The sequence below is a fragment of the Zonotrichia leucophrys genome, chromosome 2 (genome assembly GCF_028769735.1).
Source record: "Zonotrichia leucophrys gambelii isolate GWCS_2022_RI chromosome 2, RI_Zleu_2.0, whole genome shotgun sequence".
Taxonomy (NCBI): Eukaryota; Metazoa; Chordata; class Aves; order Passeriformes; family Passerellidae; genus Zonotrichia; species Zonotrichia leucophrys.
Window position 1 is genome coordinate 137,560,840 of NC_088171.1, and position 15,079 is coordinate 137,575,918.

General features: G+C 38.1%; 1 protein-coding gene across 6 annotated transcripts in view; it reads left to right on the forward strand.

The window, feature by feature from the left end:
* TRPS1 (transcriptional repressor GATA binding 1) overlaps positions 1 to 15,079 on the forward strand; it is a 211,751-nt gene that overhangs the window by 58,735 nt on the left and 137,937 nt on the right. For all 6 annotated transcript variants that reach the window (XM_064706589.1, XM_064706585.1, XM_064706590.1 and 3 more), the window contains one exon: positions 5,279 to 5,882. In XM_064706589.1, coding sequence (XP_064562659.1) covers positions 5,279 to 5,882 — 604 coding nt within the window. The remainder of the gene's footprint in view (positions 1 to 5,278; positions 5,883 to 15,079) is intronic.

Consider the following 15,079-nt stretch of genomic DNA (forward strand, 5'->3'; position numbering starts at 1 on the left):
TAGCCTTGATAATCTGGAGTATCAGTGTTGGCTTTAGATGCTGCTTACATATTTTGATTCATAGATTTTTTTCTCTGCACTGTTTTAATTTTCGAGTCACGTGTCTGAACAACGTGCTTAATTTATTTTATTATTTATTTTGCTTCCTTTTGGCTCTATATCTACAATTTCACTGTGTATTGCTAGCTAAAAAATTTCTAATATCCCAATGTTATTCCTTAGCAGCCATGTATTTGCAGCAGTATTAGAATTTGCAAAAGCAGTTCTTTCCAATTTTTCTTTCCACAGAAATGTATATTTACACTTAGCAATCATTCAGTATTTCTTGACATGATTATTTGAGAGCTGTTCATTTTAATCTGAAGTCAATGAATCACATAGCACTTGAGTTTACTTGTATTTAAACTTCACTAAAATTTGCTTGTTCAAATAAATCCCTAGAAGATTTATTGGCCTCCATTTTCCACTAATTCTGCTACTACTCATTTTCCATTATACCTCTGAGGAATCAGATACTATTCATTTTCATTGCAAAGCTTAGTTTTTTCTTAAAACTGTCTGGTATTCTGATGAGCCAGAAGATGCCAACACTTTTAATTTAGATAAAAATCAGACTGAGTATTTGGGCAAATTTTGCATGTTGTTTCACTTAGTCTAGAGATTATTTTCCTGCTTGTTCCAAAGTAATTAATTTTGATTATTTTTGTAAAATCATAGCAAGTTCTTGCAGAAGTGCCTCTTTTTTTTTATAACTTTGCTAAAATGCGGGAAAACAGTGCATTTTTTCAGTTTATCAAACGATAGAATTTTTCGTGTAAAACCTTACTTGACTGAAAGCATTTGATCAGTGCTAGTTATAATTAGAAGTGCTATGCTGAAAAATCTTTTAAGCATTTTAAAAACAAGGTAGGATAGTGATTCATTAAATTGCAAAATATGATATGAAAATAAAGACTCAAATGAAATAGAAGCTTTGGCAATGGGGTAGAATAATTTTTCTAATAAATAATTTTGAAAATGTGGATGGCAGCAGTTTTGTAAGGCTCTCTTTGGAAATTAATTTCGAGTTAATGAAATAATTCTTTACCTCTCAAAGATAAAGGAGGCAGAAGGGCAAAAGGCAAAGGGGTGCTTGGGGCTTGTGTCTTCTCAGTGCTTGGGCTGCAGCTCAGGGATGGGGTGCTGGGGACAGGGCTGTTGGGACTGACCCTCAGACTCTCAGGCACAAAAAGCCAGAGCAGGGTATCAGATATGCAGATTATGGAAATATGGCACCTTTGGGACACTTCCCCCAGAGAAGAAACTCCCGGGAAAAAATGTCAATTGAGGCCCACCAGCTCCCAGTTTTAGAGCAAAGCAGAAACCTTCACTCAGTGAAGGCCCTCAGCAGCAGCTATGAGGGCCTTTTCCATGCTCCTGACACCTTAATTCACTGCTCTGAACTTGTTTGCTCTTGCCAATGGCTTTTGCTCTCCTTTGATCTCAGTCTTGCTCTCCACTCTGCCCTGTCTCCTCTCCGTTCTAACACTGCGCTGCATTTTCTTCCTTGCTTTGCTGGCTGTCTTTTCTTCTGAAAAGCTTGAGTGCAGCACCCATCTCAAAAGTTAACTTTCTTACAAACCTGTTTCTTCATGAGAAATGATAGTAATTATTATATTTATAATTAAAATAAAATGTGAAAAAATGGAAGTGAGACGACAGCCATACCTTCTTCCAGAATATTTTCTATGCCCTAGAGCCTAGGACTGTCTTCAGGTAATTAAAAAAAAAAAATTACTTGTTTTGTAGAAGATGGTGTTTTGTAATACTTCAGACTAGTTAGAAGTATGTCAACAAGACTTAATTAACCACTGGCTAATGTAGGGAGTCTTGCAGCCTGTTAGGAAGTTCAAATAAAGAACATTAAATCCTTAAAAAACTCCAACCTACATGTAATCTCTCCAACGTAAAGATTTTGTGAGGGAAAATCCTTATATTTTACGGTGCTCAATTCAAGTACTTTTCAGTACAAATAATGATAAGATTTTTTTCAGTTCTCAGAAGGTTTTTCGTGAATTTCTTGATACTTAATCCTGGGATTGGGCCATAAATGTTTTACTGTCCACAAATAATCAGGTCATTGCTTTATTTTCTAGTACAAACGATAATGCTAAGTGACCTCAGTGGATGAGATAACATTGCCAGCCCAATGCCATATTGCAGAGAATGCCAGTTTGTGGCTTGAACCTGCTGTTAGTGTTCTTGAGGACTGTATAAACAATAACAAAGAAGGAAGAGTGCTGTTTTCTTCTTCATTTACATCGCTTTCTTCCATCCCAAGATTTTCCTCTTCTTAGAGTAGCTCTGTACCAACACACAGTATTGCATCAGACAAATTCAGAGTTTCAGATGGTATAGCTGTGGTCTAGCTGTAAAGTGTAACTTTGAGGTAAAGCACAGGAATGTTTCTCGTGTACTTTGCCGGCTGGAATTCTTTAAATTTTGTTTCTTAGCCTTGAGGAGCTTTGTACACAACTCTAGATGTAACTTGGGCCTTTAGAAGCATAGAGTAGACTTAATTTCTAGTAAAAGAGAAATCAAACACTGCAAATTTGTTTCCCTGCTTGCTGTCAGGGTGGAGTGAAAACTGAGAAGAAAACATTTTCTTTTTATGCCTTGTTCTGGGAAAGAATAAGTTTCCAACTTTCAAAAGTTTTCTAATGGCTGATGATAATTACTATTTTATTATTTGGGACTGTGACTTATATTGGACAGCTCCAAACTTTAGTTTACATATTGGAGCTTGGGGATTGAATAATACACAGGACAAACCCATATGAAGTATCAAGATTTATAATGTTGATGGCAGATTTTTAATGAATACTGGAAACTATACACTCTGGAAAAAAAAGCCTGTTGGGTTACTATCTACTGAAGTATATCTTCATTTTTTTCACATCACAGTGCTTATCGCAGTCTCATAGAAGAATGAAGGAATGCTTAAATGACTGTCTTTGAATCAGTTGGAAATAATTTAAATTAGCAAACCTTTAATGTAATAAGGGTGATTGTATCTGGGCCTCAGCCATGTAGTTACAACTGCATGTAATATTCAGCATTTATTTGTGTCCTCAGAAGTGTGGTGTATATGGCTCCTGATCAAAAACATTTAGCCAGTGTGGAATGGAAAAATAAAAAAAGACAAGTTAGGCAGAAAAAGATCAGCTGTTTGGAGGTGTGATATCTGTAGATGAGAGCCAAGTTAGGAAGGGGGTTAGCTATTGAAATGGCCAAGTTAAACAAGAGACACTTAGGGCTAAGTAGTGTCCCAAAGGATTGATAAACTTTCACATGGGGAGTGTATGTGGTTGAGCCATTAGCCCCAAATGGTGTCTTGTTTAACTTGGCTTTTAAGATAACTAGCCCCTGTCTAACTTGGACTTCTCTGATGGTATCCCACCTTTACAGGGCTGACCCTCTTTATAACTTGGCTTTTTGTATTTATAAAATGGTTTTGATCAGATAGCACTCTTTTTTTTTTTTTTTTTTTTTTTTTTGGTTCAGGAGAGAATTAAGCTTGGTTTAGAAAAGAATTGAGTTGCAAGAGAGAATATATTAGTGTTGCATTGAGAGACAAGCTGATTTTAATAAAACATAATTGTAGAATGAAGGAAAAGGAACATGGCCAGAGCAAGATTTTAACCCACAGCTTGCTCTCCCACAAGTAAATTTTGTTGCCATAAGGCTGTGTGGAGAAGAACTGAATCTATTTTTTGCATAATGGAACAAGACCATCTAGTCCCTTAAAATGAATATAAATATGGAAAATGACAAAAAGAAAACTGATATTGCAAAAGGGCTGAAAAGCATGAATCTGAATGTGTACTCATGTCTGTGTGCTGACACAACTGCAAGAAAATCAGACAATGTAAATAACATATGTTTTGTTTTTCCAACAAAAGGAGAGAAGGAAGGCAAGGGGGTTTAATAAGTTTGGCAAGCTGTCCCTTCTAAACTATCATAGTCTAAAAGGGACATTTTGTGTATCATTCCAATTCTACAGATGCACTGAGAGCCAAATCCTGCTCTTACTGAAGTCAATGGGAGTTTTGCCATTGACTTCACTGAGACAAAGATTTGGCCTTAAAAGAATTAATTCTAACAATTGGAATCAAGGCAGTAACAGATCTCTCATACAAGTTTTGTCCTGTGTGGATAGTGAAAGGCTCATTTTTTTAGTTTGGCTAAAGACACTGCTGAGACTCTGAATGCCTGGGGTGTGGATTTGTGAGCGTGTCTGTAGGGAGAAGCTCTCGCAGAGTTCTGTACATTTTGCAGGGCAGGGATGAAATTTTGCTCTGCTTTGGTAGGATTCCGGGTGCACTGGGGCCCAGAGCCTGATGAAAGGCTCTGACCACTCCTGTGCTATGAACAATTATTCATAATGGTGTTAGAGAGCTCATAAACAGTGTTCTGTTCCTATGATAGATACAGTAAGTGGCTAACATGTTGTTCTCATGTAGCAACATATGCTTTACATAATTTAGTAATGCAGTACTTTTTATAGGCTTTTAGAGTAAAAACAGGAAGGCGTGCTATTCCACTCTGTTCCATAGCTTCTACCCAAGAATTTCTATATTTGACGGGAAAGGCAGTTTGTAGTGACACAGCCAACTATTGTGCTTTATCTTTAGAGATGCATCTTTTTAAGTTGTGTTAAAATGTCCATAGAGAACCAAGTGTACACTGCTGTCTCTTGTGTACAGCCTTCTGTCCTTTGGTGCATTCTTATCCCTAAGTTAATCAGAGCTTGGTTAAAAATCATTTGTCAAGAAAAAGTATATGGAATAGGTAGAAAGTAAAGGGCTTCTTAAAATGTTTTAACTTTCTAACATAAATTTATATTATTTGAAGTCTTTTTTTAATAACAAGAGAACTCTTCTACTTGATTTTGGTTGAAAAGTATATTTTTTAGTGTTCCTGCTGTTGCAGAAAGTGAAAAGTATATTGCAGCAAACTGAAGAAGAAAAACACAAAATCCCAGTGAAAATTTTAAGAAGTTTAGAATAATACCATGGAATGTGAAGGAACAATAGGAGGCCATTGGAAGGCATGAGGGGAAAAATCAGCAGTATTTTTGCCCTGCTGTATAAGATACCAAAGTAAACCTGCTTGCTTAATTTAGACAGGGTCATACTGTAAGTTTGATTTATTTTCTTAATCTTGGTAGGTAAAACCACTGTGAGAGGGAAGGCCAAGGGGTGACTCTGATGTTAATGTGTTTCTTGTTTTCTTCCAGGCGAGTACACAACTGCTACAAATGCCGTCAGTGCAGCTTCACAGCTGTTGACACTCAGTCACTACTAGAGCACTTCAACACTGTGCACTGTCAGGAGATGGACATCACTACAGCCAACGGGGAGGACACTCACAGCGTTTCGTCCATCAAGGAAGAGCCAAAAATTGACCTTAAGGTCTACAGTCTGATTAATCCAGACCCCAAATTAGGGGAGCCCATATCTGACAGCATAGTGAAGAGAGAAAAGATAGAAGATAAGGAAGTGCTCAAGGAGAAAGGCTGGACTGACAGCCCCAGTGATGATCTTCGCAATGTGACCTGGAGAGGAACAGACATTTTGAGGGGGAGCCCATCCTACACGCAGACCAGTCTAGGCTTACTGACCCCCGTGTCTGTCGGCCAGGAGCAGCCAAAGCCTTTGAGGGATAGTCCAAATGTAGAAGCTGCCCATCTCGCAAGGCCCATTTATGGCTTGGCAGTGGAGGGCAAGGGTTTCCTGCAGGGTGTCCCAGCCGGAGCAGCAGAGAAAGCCGGGCAGCTCAGCCAGCCCTACTCTGGATCCGGGGACGGCAAGGCAAAAGATGAATCCCAGTCCTTATTACGGGTAGGAAACCTTTTTTTTCCCCACCCCCCCTTGCTTTTTATGATTGCATGTATGTTATGTTTGATTGGCCGTGCATATGATTTCCTCAGGTCCGGAGTAACGTGGTTGGGGTTCTTTTAGGGCATGGAAAAAAAAAAGTCAAGGAAAGACTCAAATTTGTAGAGCTAAGCTGGCAGGTAAATTTTCCAAACTGTTCACATAAAGCAGTCTGTATATTGATGGAGTATTAGTAAGCGTCTGCTTTTGCTCTTTAGCTCTGATTGAATTTTGTTTAATCATTCCTGCTAATTGTGCAGGTTGGTGATGCATGTGAAGAAGGGAGGTTTAGAACCCCAGAAGGCTGCACATCTGTTACACTAAAACAACTAATCACCTCTTAAATTTTGTGGTGGTGTGACAGTTCACACTTAAGCAGGATTTTATATTACTACATATCTAAGAATATGAAATGTGAGTTAAATATTAATAAAAAGTAACCTTTTTTTGTGAACAACATAATTATATATAAATTTTGACACTTGTCTGGTTGCCTTGGAAGCAAAAAAAAAGAAAAAAAGAAAAGAAAGTATCTCATGTGATAAGAGAAGGTAAATATTTGTCCCACCAAATAATTCCTCTTTTTTTTTTAAACAAAAGGATCTATATACAAGGAAGTTTCCCTTCCATCAAGGTGTGTTTTTCCCACTGTAGAGAAAATTGAGGTTAGAAGAGATCTCATATTCTGAGGAGCTGAACAGGGAGACAGATGCTTTTCTCGTGATGTCATCACATGTTTTCAAGAGCTGCTCCCTATCTGAATTTATAGAAACTTGCCACAGGAGAAGTCAGTCTGCAGACAAAGCTTACTAGAATGGAAGTGATGATCTGCTGGTTTCCTTTTTTGTCTTTTACAACAGCATTTGTAACCATAGAATCAATTAGCGTAACAATGTCACATGTAACATGTAAAAAGGAAGATAAATGTTTTATTCCATGGTCTACTAAGATCATACACAGGTATATCTGTCTCTGTACATATAGGAGTCTTAAAAGCTGTTTTAAATTCAGTCAATGTTCTTAAAAATACTGCAGCCGTTCTAATTATAAAATAGAGTGTCTGCAATTTAAACCCTGCGCACAATTTATGGGGACCACAAACTTTTGTACCTTAGTTATTGTTCTCAGATTTTAAGTGTATGAGAAGCAGTTATAGTATGATAGGTTCCTTGTTGCTAACCTGGATGTGTGCTCACTGTGGATGGCAGGATTATATTTCTCTCCTCCAACACGAAATAAGTATTAAAATACATACATAAACCCATGCAGCAGTGGAATTCCTGCTGTACATATGATGTTAGTTACATCCCACCTCAGTTCTTGTACTGGTTCTTAGCCATGTGCAGACAGATTCGCCAGAGGAGCCATTTAATCTGTGGTTTATCAGAATCCAAATTACTTTCATTTATTTTCAATTTTTCAAATATTTTTATTTATTTTTTCGCTGCCAGAGAATGAAAGAAAGCCAAACAAAAATCTGCAAAGGGACATGGTAGTATGCAGAATCAGCTCTATAAAGGTCTTAATTTGGTTGGTAGCTGGACCTAAAACCTTAGTAAACAGTAGAATAAGGCCATTATTACTTGTTTTAGCCACTGCTGAATACAGAATGGGAAACTGTATGCTGGCTGCTTCTTATGTCCTTTTAAAAATAACTTCAGATGCTTTTTTAAAGTCTTTATATAAAACCACTTTTATATATGCATATGTTTTCAAATTAATATTTTGTCAATTTTGAAATAGTGTGATCACTTCTGGGCCTAAAAATCCTGTATCTTCCATACTCATCACTTCTGGGACTAAAAATCCTATATCTTCCATACTTCTCTGGAAAAAAGATAAAGGTCTTACTTTTGTGTATTAACAGTGCATATAAATTAATTCCTTACATTTTAAAGCATGTACAACTCTACTTTTCTTTTATAATGATTTATTAGCAGATGGTGTTTATAGTGGTTGATAAAACCTTCAGTCCTTCAAACAGGAATTACTTTTGTGTACACCTTTAACTGCCACGCTCTTTGAACTCTATTGTGCCAAGGACTTGTTTGTCTGTGTCTTTTCCTTACTGATAATATTTGAATTTTCACTTTTCTTTGAAAATTGGGCAAGTTGCTTTTGTTAGCTTGAAATATTAAAAAAAAAAAAAGTGGGGGAAAGGAGATTAACTTTTTTCATCTGCTGAACAGAGTCCCTAATATTACATATTTCATCATCTGTTTTCATCCGAGAAAACAAAATGAGAATTGAAACTTCTTGAAGGTAAGGGGTGATCAGAAGGATAGGCGATATTGGGAGTGTGATTCTGTGAGTGATACTAGTTCCCTCTTCTTTTCAATCTGTGAAAAAGATCATAGAAACCCAACTCCTTTAATTTGCTCTTGATTTAGCTTTCTGCAGACAGAGTTATGAGATGCAGTACTGGAGCTATGAATAAGAGGACAAAGAGATGGTCAGCTTGACCATTGGGAGCTTAGTGTCAAGGATTATCTGTCATACACGTATGTATGCCCAGAAGCTCAGTTGGCCCAGAGAGAAAAAAAAAAGTTCAGAAAAGCTTGAAAAACTAATTTTTGTAATCCTCTGAAATAAAAAAATGCACTGTTGTAAAGCAAATCTCTCATTATTATCTACTCATTATTATCTACTTTTCTCTACATTTATTTTTCTAATATGAAATGGCTAGTAGGAGCAGCTAATGCTGTCTAAAATTTGGTCCTCTCTGAAAGCAAAGTGTTAACTCAATACATCCTTCTAGTATCATATAATGAATGCTTATGCAAAACACTGTATCCCAGGACAACTGGTGACTAGGAAACAAAACCTATAATAAAATCACTGTGGACACCTTCATTTTTTTCCCCCTGAAGATTGACACAGAGGAAGCCAAAAATTTGGAATTACTCAGTGAATAAACACTGAGAAATGGACTAAAAAAGAAAGTTTCGAACACATCCCTTTGGTTGTACTGGCTATTCTGTATTTATAAAGTGGTTCTGCTTATTACAAATGATTTGTAATGATTTGACAGTAGCAGCAATTCCATGTGCTTTTAATTTTTTACTTTCTTGATGGTGTGGGGAAGGTAAAGAGGAGATAAGATTTTTTCACATTTTTTTCAAGTAGATAGAGGTTGATAGTACAGGTTTAAAAGTGATTAGCATTTTGGTAAAATGTCAGAGACAATGCAAATCAATTGGAGAAGGGGTGAAAATATACCGTAGCCCTCAGAAATTCTTAATGCTTACAGGATAATTAATTTTTAGAAATTGCTTGGAGTAATTTTCAGCTTTGGATGTTGACTAAGCCATTTATATGCTATTTCTTGTATTCCTTCTGTACATGATGACCATGGTCCTTCCCTAGATTCTGTGCTGCAGTAGATTGTCTGTGGGAGTCATTGGGGTAAGATTTCTCTCATTTTTAGAATCTAAAAGACCAAACTGCTTGTGACCTTTCGGGAGCTGGAGACAATGCAAACACACATGTGCAGTTGATGCACCTTTATCCCTGAGAATGCTTCCAAGCTGTGTGTGTGTAACAGAATCTTTCTCAGGGGCTTGGTACACTTCTGTGAGTAGCTTTAATTTATTTTTCTTATTAAAATATTTCCAGCAGCTGTACTTACAGTGAATCAGTATGTTTTACAAATGGGAATTACCAAAAATGTACCTCAGCGTGGTACAATGTGGACATTATTTCTGCTCTTCCTTAGAATAGCTGATTTTCTAGTTGAAAGATTTGTTGATACTGGAAGGTCTATTGAGATGCAAAAATGTTCCTTTTTTTGGGTAGCACATTGGCAGCCAGGAGACTCCAGGCCAGGCAGATTGTTTAATGCTTTGACAGTGCAGATCTTGGACAGCAGGAACTTTTTGCTAAACTGATTTTAAATGAAGTGTCCTGTTTTGGTCTGTATGGACACTGCAGCATAAAAGTTTTCCACAAAATAGGGAATTGTAGCCTGAGCCTTCAGACCTATACACAGGCCTAGTTAGCCCACCAAAAGGTGTTGGTAGAGACATTGTAGTTTAACCAACAAAGATGCAGTAATAACACAGGTCAGTGTGTCTGTCCCGTGGGGTCACATGGACCTGCACACAACAAGATTACTTTGTGTACTAATCATAGTTTGTGGAGGGATTTGTGTACCATAAAAGGGAGAGATATTGTCACATTATTCCAAAAGTACTGTGGATTTTTATCAAAGCCATACTGCAGGATGTAAAATTAAATATATGACTGAGGTTATGTTAACCTTTACTATGAGCTTTTTATATGGTGCAAAGGATAAAATCTACTCTTCTGTTAAACTGAGATTATTTTGCACCATAATGATCAGACTGTTTAGACACTACAGGAAATCACGGCACTTCAAAAAAGTTTCATTTACTTTGAGAAGAGTTATTTTCTTTTTGTCTGTGATATTTGCACTTGTGCTATTTCATATGGCATTCTGGCTAAAGCTGGTCATACAGCTTTAAATTTGGGGGAGATAGAAAATTAGAAAAAATTATTTCCCCTTTCCTTGTTTTGCATTCTGCTATGTAGGTGAGTGGCAGAGCTAATTTAAAAATATGCAATTGGTACGTAAGTATTAAATCTACATATAATTGATTTAGTATCAGTGTAGTAAATATCAGACACAGTCCCTAGTGGCAAATCATCATTTCTCCTATTATAAGGTACTGACTCCTATTATCCACAGAGCTGGATGCCAAATAGCTGCAAAGCAGTGGAAATGCTGAACTGTCCTTTATGATTTCCAGAAGACTTATATAAGCACATACAATTCTTGGCCAGAAGAATAACATACATTTGAGGTAAAACCTGCCTCTGATGCTGCTAGATGCTGCTGCTGCTTTTATTGTGAGCTCAAGAAGCAGCATGAGCAGGTTCAAGCACACAGAGTGGGATCTTGGTTTAAATATGAATTTTTGGTGGTCCCTCCAGGGTGACAGATGGAAGTTTTTGTATTCTTTGGCATTGTGTCCTACTTCCAATCACCTTCTCATAGCAGCATCTTAATAGTATATCTACAGAATTAAATTCAATGCATATAATTGTATCACACTTCTCACATTAATTTGCTGAAAGTCTTGGATACTGCATGTCATCCCTTAGCAACTTAAGAAAAAAAAAAGCAGCCCTTTAAACAAGAAACATCTGAAATAGTTTCTCTGTAGCTGCATCTCATTTTTTTCCCATTTCCTCTGACTCTGTTAGAGATCTTTCAGGAAGTATTTATAGTCAAGGCCATTCATTGCCATACGGGTCCTCTAATTAGCTGAGGGGAGCTCAGCAGGCGCTGTGTGTTACTAATGCACAGAGCTCTGGCAGGTCAGAGAGCTGACAAAGTCTTTCATTTTTTTTAAAGGCACCTGTTTCCACAAGTCTCTGCCTGGGGAGTCAGTGGGCTACTTTTTTACATTTAACTACATCCTGGAAAATGGCAAGAATCCTCCAACAAGGAAAATGAGAAAATAAAGTTAGTACTTGAAGATAAATGGTTTTGAAGCTTTGTGTTTACCGTGCAAAACGGAGGCGGCTAAAATCCCTGTGCTGGTGAAGGGCTCAGGAACTTTCTAAAGTAACTTTCTGAAGGTTTTCAAGTAGTTTAGAAACAAACATGTACTTGGCTGCTTTTAGTAACTACTGGAACCAAACCCACAAGAAATTGAATGTTTTGCATTACTCATCCTGACAGTGATCAGATAGGACTAGAAAGTAACTTTTAGAAAAATGTTAACCTGCCCAATGAAAGGCATGTTTCTGGTTTTTGTGTGGGGTGTGTCTGTCATGTGGTGAGACAACCCCACCTCGTCCATGTTTACCCACCCAGCAGGGCATAGGGGTTTTTTCTTCTTCTTCTTCTTCTTTTTTTTTTTTTTTTTTTTGTTCTCCCTTTTACGAAATGTGGTCTGGAAGAGAATTAAGTGATAAAATCATTATTTGGGTGGGGCACGGTAATAATGCAAAAGGGCAGCAGCTACGTCAAAATCCTTGATGAAAAGGTGAATCAGTATGTGGAACAAAGGGCTGGGGAGATGGGTACAGGCCCCCAGGCCGTTGGGTAAGCAGCAGGGTTTATTGAAGTTGCTATGATCAATAACAATGATTCAAGCAGGGAGAACCGAGATAAATCTTGATTTAAAACAAGCTGCTGCATTTGGATAGATGAGATCGTAATGCAGATGAGAACAAAAGAGTGCTTTCTTGTATTGAACAGAGGGGCCAAAACAGATTGACGATCAGTGTCACCTGAAATTAACTCAGTTTTATACGCCTCTTCCTAGTTCAAGTAGGAGGATGTCGCTTTTGCTCTCTCTGGTCAGGTATTTGGTGTCTTGCCCTAGGTGAGAGTGAGAAGGGTCCCTGCACTGTTTTGGCCTGGATGCCACATGCCTCCACCTGGGCTTGGTTTGCTGGGTGAAGATAACCTGGGTGAGGATAACCTGGGTGAAGATAACAGTGTGGCTCAGTGCCACCCCTGCCATGGGGAACAGCAGGAGCGGGCTCGGCACAAGGGTGGGAGCATCCTTGGTTTCTCGGTGTGCTGCTCCTTGGCAGGCCCCTCTGCTCTGGCCTGGATGTCTGGGCACAGAGGGGCCCCCTGACAGGATCCTCTGGGCTGAACAGGGGCCTGCAGCGAGCGGCAGCTCGAGCCAGGCCCCCTGGCCCTGGGCTGGGCTCGCAGCTCTCGGTGGGGCTCAGCCCCTCTGCGCTGGCTCTGAGAGCAGCCCGGCCCGCAGCCCCAACCGGGCACATGCAGCGAGGCAGTGCCCTTCTTGTAGGTATGACTGATTCGGGTAGCAAATATTGTTTTTACCCTCTTCAAATACATTCCTGACGGTTCTTTTTACTTTTACATTGTGCTGACAGTGGCTGCAGGTTGTGTGTGGGGGCGCAGCTGTGGGCACAGCAAAGGCAAACATTTCCCTCCAGTCCAAATGGTGCAGAGAACTGTCAGTGGGGAGCCTTGTTTCAAATGGGAAGTAGGTAAATGCAGCTTCTTGCATGATGGCTAAATTAAAGAATTTGTTGAGCTTTACCTAAGTTTTGAAAAATTAAGTGTGACTGTAGCCATTATACAGCTCTGTTATTATTCTGCATTGCCAATAGTACTTAGCAATAGATTGTATACCTGAAGTGAAATGGAAGCTTCAGTTGTATTTAGAAACTTTGCCAAACTGGATCCAATAAGAAACACACATTCATGCTTGAGGACAGAACTTGCTGCTAACATGTAGATTTTCAATGGAAAATTAAATTTCATAGATGAATGCAGGCAAGGATTGTACATAATTCTATTTTTGCCTGAAGTACCATGGTGCTGAACAGTGAAAATCTATGTGAAGATACCTCCAGGATCTGGAAGTGCAGAGTTGCTTTCTGTACTGAATTTCAGATGATCCTCTAGTTATATTTGGCAATTAAAAGACATAATAAATACACTCTTTTAGAGGAGGGATCTTATGATAGACAGCAAATAAATGTTTAATTTATTGGGCTAAGAAGGGAACATTGTAATTATAACTGATTTGAAGAAATCCAGATGCTATCCACATCTGAACAAATTTAAAATGGTAAGGATTTATAAAGAGATTTATGAATAAACACTGCACACACGTGCTTTGATTTTTGTCATGGGGGTATCTAGGGGTGATGATACTGCCAGTTATAAAGAACAACTCTGAAAAATAGTTGTTAGATGAACAGATGTGTGCTGAAATACATATATATACGCGCATGTGTGTGTGTGTGTGTGTGTGTGTAAGACATGAAAAAGGTTTTCTGGAATGTCTTTTGTTACCTTGGCACTCCTCAGAATATGCATATGGTCACCTTGGAACTAGTCTTAATTTTCAGGTCTCTAATGTAGCCCAATTGATTTAGTGAACAATTTCCTGCTTAATATAATTAATTTACTTCTTCCACCAAGTTCTGTTTTTAAAATGAGGCTTTATAGGGGCTAAGTGGTTCTTGCTGATGTTTTACTAAGCATTTTTGTAGTAGCATATATATATTTTAGAAAATCTTACAGTCTTTGTTATAGTGATATAATCATGTGCACGTAATATAAATCCATAAATATATGTATTCTTGTTGCATATTAACATTATTTAGAGTTCAGATAGGATATATTTTTTAGCATGAAGACAAGAGGGGAAATATTTTTTTTTTTTGTGTTGTGTACAGCATTAGGTTTCTGAAACAAATGGGGTTGTGGCAGCTCAGGTTGTGCAGCACTGCAGGCAGCTTGTGAACAGCCTTGGAAATCTGCTGGTCTGCCTGAGATTTCCAAATCTCAGGTTGGTGAATCATGTTTGTCCTAGTTAGAGGGTTAATTTCCTGTGATTTCTTGGCTGCTCAAGACCTTTGTTTCCTAATTCTGTCTGTAAAATGGGAATTTCCCATCTAGAAGGGCAGGAGTGAAGAGAGATGTGTGAAACTCTATTGTGCAACAGTTCTGTGATAGTGGAAGCAAGAAGAGCCTGATTCATAGGCATCCTGCATCAATATTGGTGGTTATCTTCTCTGAATGTGTTGGTGCAAACTTCCTCAAGAATACCAATTTCCAAGAGGAAAACTGAAAAAACTGATTTTAATATTAACTTTGTTGAAATTTCTATTCTTTCCTTCAGCCTTGTGGAGAGAGGGAAAAAAAAGCAAAGGCAGGAATTTTGGAGCGAGACATTTACATTTCTTGGTTGACTTTGAGCTCATTTTGGTTTATGTGCCTCTGATGTGTATGGTAGCAGACTGCACATTTTCACTTATGGGAAGAAGTCTTTTAACGATGGCTTACAGTACAGTCTTTAATCATGTAAGTTGCCTCAAGCTCTTACTGAGAGTAAAATTCCACCCTTTCCATTTTCAAATGGGTTGTACTATCAGCTGTTTCTCCTTGCAAGACTGTCTGTGATTTGAAAATTATGTTTAAATTAAAAAAGTGAGGAAAAAAAAGAAATAATCAGAACATTTGTCAAGAAATTTGTTATGAATGGGAATGAGGAGCAATGCAAACAAGCTTGAAATGAGTTTTAATTCACATGTTATTCTGGGAGCCTACAATTTCTGGTGAGAAAATGGCATATTTTAGGTCTATTTCCTCCAGTTTTTGGCATGGAGCAATGCCTGTTTTGTTCAGTCAGATGTTC